This window comes from Sarcophilus harrisii, chromosome 1 (assembly GCF_902635505.1).
Source record: "Sarcophilus harrisii chromosome 1, mSarHar1.11, whole genome shotgun sequence".
NCBI classification, from domain to species: Eukaryota; Metazoa; Chordata; class Mammalia; order Dasyuromorphia; family Dasyuridae; genus Sarcophilus; species Sarcophilus harrisii.
Window position 1 is genome coordinate 217,507,743 of NC_045426.1, and position 20,268 is coordinate 217,528,010.

General features: G+C 32.1%; 1 protein-coding gene across 5 annotated transcripts in view; it reads right to left on the minus strand.

Annotated features, from left to right (window-relative positions):
• Positions 1 to 20,268, minus strand: part of ZCCHC7 (zinc finger CCHC-type containing 7) — a 272,764-nt gene that overhangs the window by 23,202 nt on the left and 229,294 nt on the right. For all 5 annotated transcript variants that reach the window (XM_031937129.1, XM_012542683.3, XM_031937153.1 and 2 more), the window contains exon 6: positions 16,501 to 16,536. In XM_031937129.1, the coding sequence (XP_031792989.1) occupies positions 16,501 to 16,536 (36 nt within the window). The remainder of the gene's footprint in view (positions 1 to 16,500; positions 16,537 to 20,268) is intronic.

Sequence of the window (20,268 nt, forward strand, 5' to 3'; positions counted from 1 at the left end):
ACAGCAACATAAATGCTCTTCTTAAGTAATATGCAACATTAAGTGAAATCGTTTCCTGGAAAGATATTATAGGTATCTATATTTTATTTGCCATCTTAAACATATCTGGGGTCTTTATGACCTTATTTTTAAAATGTATTTCCTTTTTATATTTCCTGGTGCAAATGGACTGCATAAATAAGCAATGTGCTATGAGGCTTCAGACTAGCCGATAAACCCTTTCAATTTTCATGCCAGCTTCTTCTTTTGTAATTCAAATCTGGCTGAAAACTGGCAGCTCTGAAAACTGAAACAAGCGCTGCCACAAATACCTTGTAATGCTATCGACCTTGTCTGCCCATGCAGTGAGAAAGGGGGATGCGTATGTGTCTGCAGTCATCCAGATAACACAACTCATTTTTTTGGGGGGATAACAGAAACCAGCCCCGGACTGTGCACCCAAAGCAGTCATTACCAGGCAAGCTGGAGAATAAGTCTCTTCAAAATACACAGTGCATTTAAAAACCATATACAAGGCTCAGCCACTGCTTTCATTACCAATTTTAATTTAGCTCCTTCAGTTTGCCAGCCAGATAAACTCTTTAGTGCTGTTTTTTAATCTATTTGCCACATTTTATGTTTAAGATTATAGTAATATGGGACAGGAGAAGGAATCACTTTTAGGGGAAATAAAGAAATAGATCCGTTTATCAGCGCCCATCAGAAAGTTCATTAATCAGCCAGGCTTTGTGCCCTCTAAATTGAAAGGTTAAATAATCCTCTCAGGAATATTTCTCGGCCCCTCCACCAATTGTCCAGAGAGGAGCTGCCATTCACAGCACTCGGGATCGGTGACAGGGTATTTTACCACTGTTTGGACCTCAAACAATGATGGACAAATGGCCTGGTTTACAAAGAAACCTTTTAGTACATGGATAGAAAAGGACCACAAGCTTTGAAGCCTGTAGAGGGATGAGAAGGGCGTGGAAAAAGGATGTGGGGGGGAGGGGATGAGAAAGGAGAAAAACACACACAAACACATGTGTGTGTGTGAATCCATGTATATTTTATCTTAATTTTTGATTAATGATTAAAACATATTTTAATATATATTAAATATACATTAAAATATATACACCTAAACCATGTACTCAAATATATGTATACATTTTGTATCAAACTGTATACAAACCCACCAGAACTACTTATAAAATCAGAAGATGAATGTAACCAAACAAATCCCAAGATTTTCATTTTTACTGTTATTCTATTCTAAATAATTCACTGTCTTCTTTTCTCTTAAGTTCTGCTTAGTTTAATGAAATACTCTTATAAAGCACAAACCTGGAAATAACACAGCTACAATAACCCACTCAAAAGGTAGGAATAATTGTATTAAAATATGCCCATTTTTGTCCATAATTCTCAGAATAATAAACAAATATAAAATTAAAATATGGCATGCAAGTCATATACTTTAAGGCAATGTTTAAATTCTTTACTTTTTTATTTGCTGTACAACATAGCTAAAACAATTCAGAAAACATTTTACAAAGATCTAATATCATAACATTGTCCCAGAAATTTTGTTGGTTTTTTACTTTAGGCCATGGATGTAGGTATTCATGTAGCATTAATATAGGACTGAAAGGGACTTATTTGAAGTAGAAAAAACTGAAAAGTTATTTTTTTCTTACTGTAAATAGCATGTTAAGATGATTTATTATATACCATACTCTGGGTAGGAAGTTTTATTTGTAATCTTTCTGGTAGCAGAGAAAAGGATTAAGAATAGAACATTTTCCTCAACATATAAGCAGGAACCAAAGATTTATATGATTCTGATTGCTTGTAAGTGACTATAATTTCCACATGAAATACAATATATGCTATTCTTTTTATTTTTCCCTAAGAAATTATCCCATCATATTTTAAAATAATTGTGTCTCTTTTACACAGCCATTTCCATTAAAAAAAAGGAATTGGTCATAAAGATTCCTTATTATGCTATTGGATAAAATAATTAATTCTTATCATAGCTCATAAGTTAAATCAAAAGGAAAAAATATTCAGCTCTTTTGCACTGGCAAAACAAAATCTGAACTTCACAGAGAATGTCTATTTTTTTCAAAGTATCTTTCAGAAGTTTCAGTATCAACCTGATTGTCTTTCCTCCTTTCTGATAGAATGTAAGCTCCGGGAGGGCAAGGATTCTTTTTTTTGTTTTTGTTATCTCATGAAGTTCAGAGTAAGAGCTTAATCCCTTGTTTTCTTATCTTAATACTAATTCTTGCCAAATTCCAACCCTGCAGTAGCTGAAAGAAATTGTCAATTCATGTTTATAAATTCCACTACTAATTTATACTAGTCAATCAAGTTGACAAGCATTTTATTAAATATATTTACGCTGTAGCCACTATGCTAAGTGCTGGGTACATAAAGGCAGGCAAAACCAGGCTCTGCTCTCATGGACCTCACAATATAAAGTGGGGAGACAACATGCAAACAATTATATACAAAATACATACCAGATAATGTCAATATAATTTTAAAATGAGGTACTATAATTGGGAGGGGCAAGGAAGGAATTCTTGCAAAAGGTGAATGGGACTTTAGTTACAAAGAGAAGTTTTCAGGCATGGAAGAGTTGCCAAGTGTGGAAGACACTCATTGAAAGTGCATGGATTTGGGAGATGTAAAAGAATAGCAAAGAGGTCAGTGTCAATGGATCATAGAATGCAACGAAGAGAAATAAAGAGCTAGAAGACTAAATAATTAGGGAGGGGCCAGGTTATGAAGGACATTATGAGTCACACAGAATATTTTATATTTAATTCTAGAAAGAAGAGTGAGGGGTTGACCCTCTCTTTATGAAGATCATTCCCATAGCTAAGTGGAAGAGGGTTTATCTCTACTGGTCTCTCACAGTGGCAAGGACATCATCCCAAATGATTTCCTATCTTGCTCTCCACAATGACCATTCCAAACGTTTTTTTCCTCCTGTTCAAGCTTCTCATGACATTGTCTTTTACCATGTTCTCACGTAAAAACTTCCCCTCCCATTACACCAAGAGATTGAGGCCATTTAAAAAATTTTCTTCTTTAAATCTAGTCTCCAAAGAGGGGGACCTGATGCTTCTCTAAACGAAAACTTCTATAGGAACCTAAGATCTCACCCCACTCATATTGTTCTGCAGACTGTCCTCATCATCTTCACTTTTCTAATTTTCAAGCTATCACCATCAGTTCCTTCCTCACTGCTTTGAGTTTTTTCTATCTTTTAAGACCCATCCTTCAATGAGATCCCACCACTCTTCCTAGCTACCATCCTGAATTTCTCTTTTCTCTATTAAATTCCTCAAAAAAGCTGGTAGTTATATGGATAGAATGGAGTCAGAAAGACCTGAGTTCAAATTTGGCCCTCAATATTTACTAGTTGTGGGCAAGTCATGTAACCTCTACTTCCATTTCCTTAACTGTAAAATGGGGATTTAAACAGTACTTACCTCTCAAGGTTGTTGTGACTTCAAGTGAGATAATACTTATAAAGCACTTAGCATAGTGCCTAGCATATAGATGCATAACAGATGCTGTTCCCTTTCCTTCCTCTGCCTCTGTTTCTCCTCTCACTCCCTTCCAAATTCTCTACTATTTGGTTTTTTGACCTAATTATTTAAATTAAGCCGCTCTTTCCAAAGTTACCCATAATTTCTTAATTGCTAAATCTAATGGCCTTTTCCCCATCTTCTTCCTTCTTAAATTCTTTAGAGTACTGGTCACTTTCTTCTCCAGGATACTCTCTAATAATGAGGTTTTGTAATTCTGCTTTCATTGAGTTCTCTTGCCATTTTCTTAGGGTTCTTTGTAGGTTCTAACACCTTTGGATGTTCCCCAAAGCTGGGCCTTAGGTCCTCTTATCTTTTCTCAGAATACTTACTCTGTGATTTCATCAGGGCCCCTAGATGATTCCTAATCAGCCTTAATTCCTTTTCTGAGGTTTAGTTTCCTATTACTTACTGTAGATCTCAAAATTCACTATGTCCAAAACAGAATTCTTTTCTTCCTCTCCATCCCTTCTTCTAAACTTAAATGGTACTTCCATTCTTCCTGTTTTCCAGGTTCACAAATTTCATGTCACTTTCAACTCCTTACTTAATTGAAACAACTAATCATTTGCTACATCTTATATTTTCTTTCTTTATAACATCTCTTGCCTGTCCCTTTTTTTCCATGATACAATTACCATCCTAGTTCAAGCTCTTTTCACCTCTTACCTGTATTATTGCAGCACCCTTCTAATTGTACCCCCTATCTCAAGTCTTTCTTCATTTCAATCCAGTCTCCACTTAGTTACTAAATTGATTTTCCTAAAACATAAATTTGACTATATATCTCTTCAAATTCAGTAAACTCCAATAGCTTCATGTTGCCTCTAGAATAAAATATAAATTCCTGTGAATACATCCAGCCATTCTGGAAAGCAATTTGGAACTATGCCCAAAAAGTTATCAAACTGTGCATACCCTTTGATCCAGCAGTGTCTCTACTGGGCTTATACCCCAAAGAGATACTAAAAAAGGGAAAGGGACCAGTATGTGCCAAAATGTTTGTGGCAGCCCTGTTTGTAGTGGCCAGAAGCTGGAAAATGAATGGATGCCCATCAATTGGAGAACGGTTGAGTAAATTGTGGTATATAATGTTATGGAATATTATTGTTCTGTAAGAAATGACCAGCAGGATGAATACGGAGAGGATTGGCGAGACTTACATGAACTGATGCTGAGCGAAATGAGCAGAACCAGGAAATCATTATATACCTCAACAATGATACTGTATGAGGATGTATTCTGATGGAAGTGGATTTCTTCAACAAAGACAAGATCTAACTTAGTTTCAATTGATCAAGGATGGACAGAAGCAGCTACACCCAAAGAAAGAACACTAGGAAATGAATGTAAACTGCTTGCATTTTTGTTCTTCTTTCCAGGTTATTTATAACTTCTAAATCCAATTCTCCCTGAGCAACAAGAAAACTGTTCGGTTCTGCACACATATATTGTATCCAAGATCTACTGTAATCTATTTAACATGAAAAAAAATAAAATAAAATATAAATTCCTGTTTGACATTAATAGCTCTCTAGCACCTAGCCCCATTTCTGTATTTTTAATCTTTTAATTCATAACTCCCTTCCGTGTGTATTCACTGATCTAGCCAATTTGTCCTGCATATACTATTATTCTCCATTATCTATCTTTATGCTTTTCACTGGCTCACCCCCAAGCATGGAAGGGGCCCTTTCCTACTCCCTCTGTCTGCTAGTGTTTTTCCTATATGGCTACCTTTTATCTGTCCTGTATCTTATATGTACTTATTTAATCAGTCAGTCAAGTATATATTAAGTGACTACTATATGTTAAGCACCATGCTAAGTTCTAGAGATACAAAGAAAAAAAAATTAGTTTTTGTTCTCAAGTAGTTCACAGTATAATGGGGAAGACAACATGCAGATCATTGTGTACAAACAGGATATATACAGGGTCATGCTCAGAGGGAAAAACTAAGATTAAGGAGATTTAAGATTATACAGGTACTCTTTCCTTCAATAGAAAACTTCTGACAGATAGGGGCTTTTTTTTTTTCTTTCTTTAAAACACAGTGTCTGGCACATAGTTAATATATGGCCTAATAAGTCATTTAATAAATTAAATGCTTGTTGACTGGATTTGTAGAACTCCCTAAAATATCTATAAAAGAGAATTCTAAAATGTTAAATTTGCAAGGCAGTAAAATTTTTTATGTGTATTTTTAGAGATGGAAGAGAAATATTACAAATACAAGAAAAGTAAAAAATAAGACAAATATTAACAAGGAAAATAATCATTAGATAATTAATATCAATTTTAAAAAATAATTCTGCAGGCCCTGGATAAGAATAGTCAGAGTAGGTTTTGCTCATCCAAACTAATATGGAGTCCCTTCTCATTTTAAGTTTGTGCACCATTCAAATGAACCATTCTAAAGTGTCAAGCACCCATGAGTTGATTACAAGTCACAAATATGCCTTTAAAGGAATGTTAAGCACTGGAGAATGTTAATTCCTAAGCATTTGTTTAAAAATTCAGTCTACTATTAAGGGCTACTTCCAATATAAGATCACTTCTTACTCAGGACTTATGAAGGGAAGAGGGAAAATCCCATGAGATGGAGTATTAACAGTGAAATATAACAGATCCAGGTTATAAAGTATAAATTATGATAAATGTAAATCAAAGGTTCCAATGTATAAACAAGGAAGAAACGCCACATATAAAATGACTTGCAATATAATTTATCCAATTAAAAATTTTTGTGGGATAAAGCACTTGTGTTACAAAAGCAAAACCAAACCTATTAGTCACATAAAAAAAGTTATATTTATATGAAAAAATAGGAACTGAATCTGTGATTGTGTTGCTACAGGGATCTCCTGGACAATGCAGAACATCAGCATCTCTATAATTGTTAGCTGCTGTAAGTTGTGTAGAGAGAAATTAAATGTCTTGCTCAGGGTCACTGAACCACTGAATGATAGCGACAAGACTGGAATCCAGATCTTCCAGACTCCAAGGCTAATGTTTTGTCTAGTGTGCAATATTTCCTCTCACACTTCTATAAAACACACCTGAAAAAAAGGTATGCACAGATTGAAAAGGGCACAATAATAATCACTTTTGAAAATGTGGGAGAAATACTAAGAGCCTATTTTGCCAAATTGATAAAAGAAATGAAAAATTTGCCGGGATTCAGTATCATCTAGGGTGCTATATAAGAAAGGATTATTTTTTCCAAAGAATTAAATTAATATGGATTATACTTGTTTCTAAGGACTAAATTTGTATTTTTGTAATGTGACTTACTGGTAGAAATGTGTATTATCTAGGATTTTGATAAGCATTTATTAGGTCTATTAAATACATGGCCTTATATTTGATGCCAGGGATAGAAAGACAAAAAATATAAAATAGAACCTGACCCTAAGAATGATGGTAAATCTTTTGATGACTTTGGATTAAAAGTAATATCCTTAAACTTGATCACATATTATGTAATATTTATCAAAATGTAGTTCTTATGCTTAGGAAAAAGCACTTACAAGTGGGTTTGTGTGTGTAACTGTCTTCCATTATTATCAATGCTACTGAAAAGGGAATGACAAACTACTACTACTCACAATCTCTGTGATTACCTAGACCAAAGCTTGCTACTACTCCCTGGTAACTGGTGCAAAGCAGGTAATTTATAAATGAATGCTTGTTGACTGAGTATTGATTGGGTTCAGAGACTAAAATACACATGAATGAGAGATTAAATGACAACACTTCTCTTTAAAAATTTTCAATTGGGTTTTGTCAACAACACATTTATTTTTATATTCTCTTTCACTGTATTTTTTTCTTTACACTTAGAATTTAGAGGCTCAAGAAAGCTTTAACAATCATCTCACACAAATTTTTTTGCCCCCAAAATTTCTAATGCATTTATTTTATATTATTATATTCTATTGTGAAGGCAGGTATCATAGGCAAACTTTGTATATTTCCTAGTGTCTAATTGAACATGGGAGATGTTTAATCAATGTTATCAACAGATCATGTTGTCCAACCCCAATTACGTATGTGAGAAAACACAAGGTCCTAGGACTTTTTAAAGTTATTTGCTTATGCTTATATATGCACAGTAAATAGTTAAGTTCTATAATATACACCCATACAATAGTTACAAATTAGTTTATTAACATAAAAGAATATGCATTAATTTGAAAATATTTATTAACAACTTAGGACAATGGTGAATCACAATACGCAAATTCTAAAGACTGCCTATTATTAAATTATGTTGGTAGTTTATATATAAATACATATATTTTACGTTCATATATAAATGTATTTATATATTAATATATATATATATATATAAAACTATGTTTAAAGGTTATGGTTAAAATGTGTATGTCACACCTTGATGACTTTCAAATATTTAAGATCTCTTAGACATATGTATATACATATTTCTGAATATGAAATTTAATGAATATAATATACCAATAACCCAACAAGCAATTTCCGATGAGGAAACTCCCTTAATCAATAGAGATAAACTGTTACACAATTTGTACTCTTAAGAAGTTATCTGAATTCACTGAGATAAAGTGACTTGTCCAGAATCACAGAGTCAGCATGTACATTGTATTGGCCCCAAGACTGGCTTTCTGGTCACTTATGCTGTCAATCATGTACCCATCTACTAAATCATATACATACCTATTAAAATAAATTCCAGAACTGATAATTCACTGCTATCTGCTATACCACATCTGCTTCTATCATTGTATTCATCTGATTCTAATCAATGGTTAGTTCACAAAGGAGCACTTAAAAAAAAAAAAAGCCCCAATTTTAAAATAGTACTCATAATCTAGGTTTGATATTTATATTTGAATGTTTGTCATAACAATGGCATTATTTTATAAGATAGACTCAGTAGAATAGTATACCACTTAATATTTAAACCATTTTATTTTTTTTTAGGATTGTGTTTTTAAAAATGTATATAGTAGTTTTCTCTTCTACCAAAAAAAAAAAATCGACAGAGACAAAATAGTTCTAAATGTCCCACATGGCCCCGCTCCCTCCTCCTGTCCATCCACTGGCATAATGGACAGAGAACTGGCTATGGAGCCAGGAAAATCAAGGTTCAGGTCCTATCTTTGATAAAAGAGTGGCTGTGTGACCCTTAGCAAATCTCTGCATTGTTAGAGGAAGGTTCCTCAAACTGGGGTTCTCTATATTAATGAAAACACAGATCCAGAGCATATACAAATATAATTAAAAAATATACTAGTTGATCTGAGAAGCAGATAGCATAATTTAGTTGACAGACAGCTAGTTTTGGAATGAGAAAGATCTGAGTTCAAGGGCTGCTGCCTCAAAACACGCTAGCTCTGTGATCATGAATAATACCTTCTTTACTCTCTGAGTATACTTGATATTTCTTCAGATCACTAATAGATGGCGTTAAGTCAGTCTATGTTGGCAAAAGGCATTTCCATCTTGTGGAGCTCATCATGATGATGAAATCACAAGCCTATATAAAACTGATCTTACCAAATTTGCCAATGAGCAATGATTTTACAGTTTTCAAATGAATGTTATAATCTCTGTTCTTAGCAGCATATGTGTAAAGCACATTTGGAAGAAAAAACACAACAAAGCATTTATTGCATATGATATCACTGAAACACTTGGACAAATCCAAATGGTCTTCTCTACCTTTTCTTTTAGCTATTTATTATCCCAACGCTAAATGTGTAGGGATGAAAACAAAACTAACAGCAACATGCATATTTTGGAAAAAAAAAAAAAAACAAAAAGAAAACTTAAGCAGAAGTGAAACCTGAACCCAATAATGTAAATTCTAAATATATTGGTCTTTTTGTAGCAATTAAGTTGAAGGTATAAAGAAATCAGCACTTTTTACCAAAAGGGGAAAAAAAAATGTGATAATTTTCCATTGCTTCTAAACTTCAGATCAAATGATTGTGTTTTATTTTATATATTATATTGGACCTATGTGATGTCATTGGTGTAGGGAACTCCCAATAAGGAAATTACTTCTAACAAGGCAGATGTTCAATGGCTCTGTCCCTTAGAGTTTTAGAGAGCTGTCTCAGGCCCTAAGGTATTATATGACTTTCCCAGGGTCCTACAGCCAATATCAGTTAGACATAGGATTTTAGTTCAGGCTCCTCCTGGCTCTGAGAGGCCAATATTCTTTACACTATGCTAGGCTGAATCTCACTTCAGAAAATAATGAAAACAAAACTAACAGGATCACAGATTTAGAGCAAGAAGGATCCTTAAAGGTAACCTAGTTCAATCTCCCTATTTACACTGAGGTTTAGAAAGTAATTAGCTTGTGGTTACACAAGTAGTAAATAGAGTCAGAATTTGAAACTGGGTCCCTTTTATCCCAAATCTAGGGCTTTTTCTGCTATACTATTGTCTCCTAAATTCTCTGGTTATGAAAATTTTAAGGACAGAGAGAAGATCATAAAACTATACTCTAGCTTAATTCAGGCTGAAATAACTTTTTTCCTAGTTATAGAATGATTATCCAAATTTCATCATTAGGGAACTGAAATCTTTAAATTTACAAGAGAATCAGAAACACTTGTTTTTGTTTTTTATTGCTTGTTAAAATGGCAGTTAAAATATTGAAGTCAAAAAATTATCTTCAAATTCTGTTATATTACTTTTTATTTAAATAAAAATGATAAGTGCAGTAAAATACTGAAAATAAATCAAATTAGAAATTCTAGCAGTGAGAGATGTAGTCAATCTAATTTTTCTTTGAAAGGAAGAAAAGTTTATACTTTGTATACTAAATTTGATTTTATTTTAATAAAAGCAGCAACATTCAAAGCCAATTGTACTCTTCTTAGTTTCTCCCTTTTACAAAAAGTTTTGATACATTTCATACAAACTGAAAGATCTAGCTACTCTGGGACAATTATGAAAAATAACACATGAATATATAATTTAGATCAATAATTATTTTCATTTTACAATTCTGATGACATAGTAAAATGTATTGTTTTTAAAAAATCTAGCAGAATTAATAATTTCTGAAAACACTGGCTTTGACATTTCTTTTCCATTATCTCCCAAAGATACATTTTGTCAAAATGTGGTATGATGTATTTGTGACAGATATTTAAAAATATGTAGTAGTTGTTCTATATTTAAAGAAGCAGAATTAATATAAATGATTTCATTAGAACAGAAGTAATAACTCTGTGTAAGTTTTTAATCTTAAAATTGTAACTTTAGCTTCCTTTGCAAGTTTGAACTTTATACTAGTAATTTTATAATTTGATAAATTTTGTTTACCTAAAAATTTTATAAGTATACATTTTACTATTTGAAAAACTGCTTTAAAAACAATTATCCAAATACATTACTTATCCATAAGATCTCAAATATAGTATTATAGAAAAGTTATTTGTTACATATAAAATTCCAATTTATCTAGAATTAAAACAATCAAAAAAGATAAATAAAATTTCATCCCAAATGTTTTTTTTTTTAGTTCTGTATAATGAAAATCTTTTTCACAATAACTGATTCACTGTTGAGCTTTAAAAACTGAAGTTTTCTCTTTTACATGAAAGTTAACGATAAAAGAATGGGAAAATATTCATACCACTTATTTATTTTTTCTTAAACTCTTTCAAATTATAAAATAAAAGCAAACTAACAAACAAATGGAATTGGTTTCAATATAATCACAGTATGTAGTATTTTTTATTGACTCCCAATTCTTTGAAAAAAAGGTGATTATGTCATCTATCATATAATGACACAATCTTCTCAAATTAGCTATCTGGGATCTAGGGAACTAGGGTAATGTGCAGTACCCATTTTCCAATTATTATACTTTATGTAACAGAACTCTTGGTTCCTCAAGAGGTTAGCAATGTAACTTTTAAATATCAAAGCAAAGGTCTAAACTACTAGTTTTTATTAAGTAGAATGTAAGCTCTTTGTTTCATTTATTTTATTTATATCCCTAGCACCTAAGAATGCTACCTGGCACATAGTAATTGTTTGATTGTGATTGATTGTGAATGATTATTCCAAAGATAGCTGTTTCTAAAGATATTTCTGGTCCATCAACAAAATATCCTAATTTTCAAAAACAGCAAAAATTTAAACCATCCTTCCACTTTCTAAAATAATATATGCTAAATCACTGAAAATACTATTTATAGTAGCTAATGTTAGTAATCAAAGCATAAAAAAAGTTTCCTAAAGACCATTAAAAGAATTTATTAGATACCTGGTATATGCCAAATTGAAAGAAATATGTTTTATACCATAAAAATGCTGATGCTTGAAATAAACATTTAAAATGATTATGTTGCTCTATTACTTTATTTTAAAATAACAATTATCTATTCTATCAACTGGTATTTAGATAAGTATCAGTCATTTTATTTCAATCCAAAATCTTATGACAAAGGCTTTTATTAACCACATTCACAAAGTTACCAAACTGACCTCTACATCTATATAATTGCATTTTTTTTTTTTTTTTGCTTAAAATAGTTAACTTTCTTCTAATTTTAAATTCTACACTCTTGAATATTTTGCTCTACCATATGGAAGTAGGACGCTTTGGTGGAATAACTTCTAAGCCAATGATGTGCACATATTTCTATATGTGTAAAACCAGAAAATGTATTTTAAAATTGTATCGTGAAAATAAGGAAAGAAAATTGAGCAGTGAGAGGGAAGGGAATATTAATGTATACAAAATGTCGTTAACAACTGTCATTCAATAAGCTCAGTTAAGCCTGGAGTAGTTACTAGTGAACACTGACTTCATGTAAGTTCATCTAATTTTTGCCTCCCAGAGTAGGAAAGCAAGAAAACAATTCTTCTTCCCCAAATACTTATAAAGCACAAGTTCCACATTAACTGCAAGGCTACTTGTTTTTCGTTTGTGTGTCATCTTAATCGCCCAAATATTTTTTAAAAAAAGGTGAATTCTGAGTTTAATTATCATAAGGAAGTCATATTTAATGAGCCACAATTTTCTAAGCCTAGACTGCTTATATGTTTATTTAGGGGGAGGAAAAGGTTGTAAGTTTTGACAATGATACACAAAGAATTGAATCATATGGAAAATTTAACACGTAACATGTCTTTTCTTTTTCTATCTTTCATATATACATATTAAAACAGTCAACTCCTGGTTTACTTTTTTACATAAGTAGATTAAAAACAGAATTAACTAACTGTCAAAAGCATGTCAAATTATAGTATTTACTAGCTAAGAATTGTTAGATATAAAACTCTGAAGTTGGTCTTTTTGCCTTAGGATTTTCAACATAAATGAAGCTAGAAATGACAGGAGTTGGGGGAGGGCTCTTATTGCCTGAACATCATTGAAGGAAGGTAAATAAAAAGATCAAGAGTTAGTTATCTACAAGGTAAAAAAAAATCTGCTTACAAAAATCAGCTAGAGTATAATTTCAAAAAAAAAATCAGAAATTAAAACACAAGTCTTGCCACTGAAGAGTTTTCCCTAAACATCCTAAACCTATTTCCTGTTTTTTATTTAATTAAATTAGAATCCTGCTATTTTTATTTCATCCATGTATACCCTGAACTGAAATGTGAATAATCAATGTATTGGTGAATAATTTTACAAGTTGAAATATATAATAAGAAAGTGAATGGAATATATTTACATAAATAAGGAATACCATCTAAATTTATAGGATGTATTCCTCAGAAGAATTATGTTACTATGTGTCCCATGAGGCTATTCACCTATAGATGATGTGTAGTTAAGATTGGTTAAAAAACTGTTCAATCCACACTTGAATAGACTTATTCCATTTGTCTCATAAAACAGATGAAATAATGAATTTACTCAATGTATTTGCCAATTGCAGAATAATGTGTTTTAAGCAATGACTGATTTAGTACCATTAAATAATTGCACTTACAGCAATAGAAGACGATTAGTCCTTTCTGTTTATATATTTAGGGATGCAATGCTCTTTTAAAAGTCAGATTTTGAAGGGAAAAAAATAGAATGGTGGTTCATAAACAGGACTTATCAATTATCAGTTCACATTAAAAATATCTTTTCTGTCTTATTTGTGGGAATCAAATATATCTTAAAGGTCTTCATTTAAATTTTTTTTAAGTTCCAAAAATGGATCATCAAACAATTGTTTCCCAACAAAGAATGTTTTGTTATGTTTAATGCTATGTGAATGCCATAATTTCATATACAAAAACCCCTATAAAAATTATACCTTTATCCACGAATGGACTTAAAATAATCACAGACTTATGAATTTGATTTCTTAGTCTAAACAATGATCTACAAATTAAATTCCAATATTGTTTTGTACTTGCTTTTACCATTCCAAGAGACTTGCAATGAAGGATATTTGGGGAGGAAAACTAACTTAAATCTTAGGTTTTGAATATTTTGTGGTTCTTAATAAAGTGGGTCACATGAAAGTCTGTTGGCAATTTCAACATAAACTATATTTTTTGATCATTGTTCCTGCTGCTGTTACAATAAAGTGTGAGAACTACAAGGAGTCAATAGGTGGCAGTCCATCTCCTAGAAAAGAGGATGATAATGAATAAAAACACCATGTATTCTGGTTCTATTTCTAAAAGACATCCATACTGTTTAATTATACACTTTTTAATATCATGCTGTTATAATGTTAAGGCATATTTTATATTCATCTTCAGTAACTGTTTTAGATGCCAAACATAAACACCTTATAAATGTGTCTGAAGGAATAAAACATTGGACTTTGGATCCTATACTTGTACACTAATATAATTATCTAATTAATAGGATATTTTATAGAGTAACTTGGAAAATTATGATGTCAAATTCAACTACCTTTTGGGGGAAAGAAATTTATATTCTTTTCTGGGGTAAATTACTTTTAGAGCCATATTTTTATAGCATAAATAGCTCATGATGAAAATCTGGAAACAAACTTTCTTTCTCTTTTGTGTTTTTCTCCTTATTAAGAAACCACTTGTTTTAAAGTCTGCATTTCTGGCAATCTATGAAGTAAATACTTTTTTCTACTTTCATTCACATAAAAGTATCATCAGGAAAAAAAGGGAGGAGGGATAAAAAGGAAAATTTTTTAAGGTACCACATAAACAAAAACACTGATAATCTTAGTTTTGCTGAGATCTTAAAATATGCAAAATGTGATTATATTTAAATTAAGTACAGGTTGTGAAGTTGCCACCATGGAACACAAAAAATCCATGGAGAGAGCATGGGACTTCATGTAAAATAATCAAATCTAGAGCTATAGATTATAGATGAAAAACTGCTATAATAATATAGGTAAGGCATAAACTTAATGTGATTAAATATGAAATTTATATTCACAACATTTGTGTAATACCTTGACACTTGATAGAATACTTGATAGAAACTTCACATTTAATGCAAAAAAAAAACAAAAAAACACCCTTAAAATTACAGAATCAACTCACTCATATAGTTGACAATTTTCAAAGTTTCTTTCTCTCTCCCACCCCCCTCTTTTAAAAGTAGGCAGTTGATCTGGTAATGAAGACAACTTATACTACAAAGAATAAGACAGGTTAATGCTGTTTTATTAGGGAACTAACTGTCATGCTGGAAAAAAGGTGAAAAGTAAAAATGTATAAATACTGAGATATCCTGTAAATAAACAAAGTGCCAAAAAGCAAGCTAGCTAGGGAGGTCTATTTAAACATTCCTGGACACACCTCTTTTTTGCAGTAAAGAATGATAAAGGAATTAGCACTTTCTATTGAGTGCCTTTAAAGACATTAAGCAAACATAATAAAAGAAAGTGAAAATACATGACCCCATCTATTGCTTTTTCCCCCCCAACTAATTTTTCATCTCTTAAGTTGAAAGGCAAAGAACAAGTACAAACAGAACCCATAGCTCCCTAGTCCACTTATTTGCTGGTGTGCTTTCCCCCCAAAATTTGTAAGAGTATAAGAAACAGAACAATGAATACACACATTTCTCCCTTTCTATTTTACCACCAGCTTTTAGGTGAAAATTGTCAAATGTTTAAAGCCCAAGGAATAAGTTTTAATTAAAATATTTAACTACAGCAATTTTTCAAAAATTTTTTTTACTATGAGTCAAAAGCCTTTGATCAGCATAATACATTTAAAATACCATAGGAAATGATAGGAGGGTGCTACTGAATTAGTGAAAACACACTTTAAGCTAAATATTCAATGTAAATTGAATTCACAATCTTCAAGTACTAGTCAATTAAATTTTGCAGTAAACTATCATAAACTAAGAGTGTACTTTATATTTTTGCTTCACCTCAAAATGATAAGAAAATCGAATGGTCTAGATGCCAGTAAGTATATATTGAATGACATGAGAGCGGCTGGAGTGTAAAGAAGTTAAACTATTCTTCTGAAAGATGTATACAACTTTTTAAAGTTTAATTTTGAAATTCATATTTTCAAACTAATGAAAATGAAGAAATTATATTGGAATTGTGCTCTATGTGTGCTGTAGATAACACAACTTTTTATTTTTAAAGACTGACTTGCTACCTTATTCATTTATGGTTCTCAACAAATTTTAATTTTTTTTAACATCATAATAAAAGTAGATTGGAAGACAATGTGATGTAATCATTAAATTATGCCAGCAATAAAAAAAAAGAAAATCAAAATTCAAAACCTTCAAAGAATAAGAGGGAGGGTAGGAGTTGGGGGGGAGGGATTTTTGAGAGAAAAAAAAAAGTGCCTTATTGCTTCCTCTAGTACAAAAACTCTTCAGATGTTTATTATCTTCCTGCAGAAGATGCTTGTCTATATTTTATGGTCAGCAGTTCACAGAAGAGTAAATAGGCTGGGTCTAGGAGAAAATAAAAAAGGTGTTTCTACTTACCGTTAGGTGATACTGCCTCCATATTTCTGGGCAAGTCTGGAAAATAAAAATATTGATCAGCTGGGAGCATGAAACAAGGTGCTTTACAGCCTGTTGGTTTTGGCATAACACAGTATCCACTGGTGTCGGTCACAGCAAAATAAGAAGCTTAGCTGAAAGGGTCTGCATTTCAGCTTCAAAAACCTGGCTAGACAGTTTAATTGAATTTTACACTGGTTTAACACACTCCCTGCCATTGTCAGAAAGCCAGGAACAAAGTTTTTTCTCTCTCTCTCTTTCTCTCTCTCCCTTTTCCTTAGAGTTTTGGGGACTAAGATACAATCAAGAGCCATAACTATAGTTAAACTGATAAAAACACAGCTATAGTTAAAAAAAAAAAATCAATAACCTCTGCACATAGCTTTTCAACTTTTCAACTTGGGCCTTAGAAAATAATTTACAAACTATTGCTTTTAAAAATACTTCAGTGTCGCTTGATATGTTTTCCTTAACTACCATAGGCCATAATTACTTTATGTAAATGTCAAAATTATTATTTTTTTAAAATGCAAATCTGTACCTTGCTTAACTTTTTGAAATCTTTTAATCTCAGCAATTGCTAAATTAGTACTGAAATAGTTAAAGTAAAACAGAAAATTAGTTAAGAAAAACAAAACAGAAAAAACCCCTTCCTTATGTACACATGCATAAGCCCTCTCTCTTCCCCTACTCTAAACTCTATCCAACTGTGACTCAGTGGGAATCAGATACTTGTGTTAAGGATACAATGTTTTTATGAACAGATCATTATTTTAACACATCATCAATATCCTACCATCTTTCCAGAAAGAAAATAAAAAGGATTACTGTGGTTCATTATAACAAAAATTATTTAAGATTTTTTTATTCTCATTATTCTTTATAGAAATAGACCAATAGTTAAGAAAAAGAAATGATAACTGAATTTTAAGACCATGAATGCTTAAAGTGATTTTAAAGTCATTTGTATTTTTAAAAAATTATTTTTTTAATTTAAAGGAACATATGACTTGCTTTACCTGTGGTAAATAACCCATTGGATGAGTTGCAATTATTTTTGAACATATGAGCATAAAAATTAAATAATTTTCATTATTTTAAAGTGTTCTTGGATCTTGAAACACTACAGAAAATAATGTTTTTTGAATGACAAAATCCATCTTATGCCCATTATGTCCAATCATAGAAAAATGAAGGTTTTCAAACTCTCTAACTGTGTAGGAACCTCAATTCAGTGTGTACTTAAAGTTTAACAACTCTAGGTAATTTTCTGTAGCAAGCTGTGGCAAGTAAGTCTGTTTGATGGGTCATTTCTCCCTCTTCCTTTGTTGAATGTTAAAATAACTGACATATGTATGTATATAAATGTGTGTGTACACACACACACACACGCACAGTATACTGACTTTCTGGACAGAACACTGATTGAACTGAACAATTATTTAAAAATATATGACAATGCTTTTGGAAAGCAAAGAACTCTTATGTTCCTAAGTAAAACTGATAGATACAAACTAGCAGGTTTGTAAATAAAAAGTCCTTAATAATGAGATGTTAAAACTTCCATTTTGTAAATGACATTACTCACATACACGTTTCTAATACACAGCACCACAGTATGTGAACTTCTTCCAAAAGAGAATAAGCTTTCACTGTATGTATTCTTTGAGGTGGATTATCACAGAAATAACCAATAGCTATTTATACATTAGTTATGGGTAGTTTTTGATTACCACAGTGTCCCTAGAATAATACGGTTGAAAAATTGCAATCACTGGGTTGTCATACACTTGCAGAATGCTACTTTACTGTGTGACCTTTACTTGTGCTGAAGCAATTTAATAATAAAAGTGAATTACTTTTTTTTTGAACAATCACTTGATTGCTTTGGACATGAAGACACCATTTGATGCAGAAATCTATTGGTGAGAAACATGAAACTTCTATCTGCATCCAGCAACAGAAAGGTTATTCCATATTAAAGATCATTATAGAATCTTTTCAGGAAGCTATAATCTCCCTCAAAAACTTCACTATCAGTTTAATTTTAAGTGTAAGAAAGGATATGCTATAAAAAGCCAATTTTTCTATGCTTATAGCAAAAATGAAACATCTTTTAGGTGGTCACCAATATAGATTATATATGAACCATTAATGACAACAGAGGTGTAATTTTATCAACTTCAGTTTTCATTTTGGCATCTGATACTTTCTTCTACTCTTCAGCTGATGCATACTTTTTTCTTCATTAAATAACTGGGTATTATGTAGTTACAAGCCTAAGATTAGTCTGGAGAGTTATTACTGTATACAAAATTACTTAGCTGAAGTAATTTACTATGAAGAAGTCTAATTAAATATAGCAACTGAACCTTTGATTTAATTTAAATACTGAATAATATGAATAGCCTTTTGTATTATAACTCGTGGTTCACAATAAATACCATGAACTACAGTAAAAAATAAAATTGTACTGATTGGTTGTCCTACTAAGCTAGCTCACTTAGCCTGGTATTTAGCAGTATGACCACCAAATGTGCCCAAACATAAAACAGCCCTTCTATTTAACTTATAATGTACAATATTAATATAAAGAATACTTCTAAATCTATTTCAATGATCTAATTTCTCATTTGTCAACTTTGGTTTAACTATTCTTTCCTGCTAATACACTTAAAAATAATCCATACATTAACAAAATTGGGTCTTCTTAATCATAAAATTCAGATATGAATCAACTAAGTTTGCCATGCCAAATGAAGTGAGAGCATATATTGTGCATTTTGACCCATATTGCATTTTATCAGGTGCTAATTATTGTTTTATGAGAACACCAGCTTAGTGCATCTGTTGTTTAATTCCCACTTCCCTATTCTCAAATGTGAACATCAAAGAAAATAAAACACTCAATCTTAAACAGCCCCTGACAGCAGACCAAGACTCAAGTGCTCAATAGACAAGGCCCTTGCCACCAGTTCTCATATTTCCACAACAATGAACAAACACAAAAACAGCACTAAGCGGCCTTTCCTCCTTTTGAGCTCCCCTTGGCCAGTTGTCTGCCTTGTACTAGAGAGAACCCTTGAACACAACCCTGCTGGGAACACAACACAGGAGAAAGGATTAGCCTTACTAACATGCTAGCATTTGCAAAAGTGAAGGAAAAAAAACCCCAGTACTGTATTTGGTATATGAATAACCAAAATGTATGAGCTGACAAGAGACCAGGACAGGCCTATGGCTCCCTGGGAGAAAATGTAGCTGTGATGAGTGACAGGGCTTTCAGGAAATATGTTCACAATCACAGACAGTGAAGGCCATGACCTAGATCGTTTAAGAGCTTGTCTTGTCAAATTATCAAAAGCTTCTTCCTCTCTGAATAAAGAGTGACATAAGTGAGTGTCAGAAAGCTGCAGGCTGACAAGCCAAGCATACAATAACAGAATGCACGTCACATACATGCCGAACACCGCCACTGCTAGCGGCAAATCTTAATGAGAGCGGGGTTGGCCCAAGAGACTTGGGTCCCTGCTGGCATAGCTACTCATCTCACAAAAATCCTTCAGCTCCAAGTCAGTTATGGTCTGACACGACAACTACAATTACTAAACACAACTTTTTAACAGAATCCTCTGGTGCTTTGTCAAAGACTCTGCTGTTAGGAGCTGGCCCACTCAAGTCACAGCAGCACAACAAAAGATTTAATAAAACAAGCAATATTCATTGGCTTTGGATAATATAGAAGCAAAA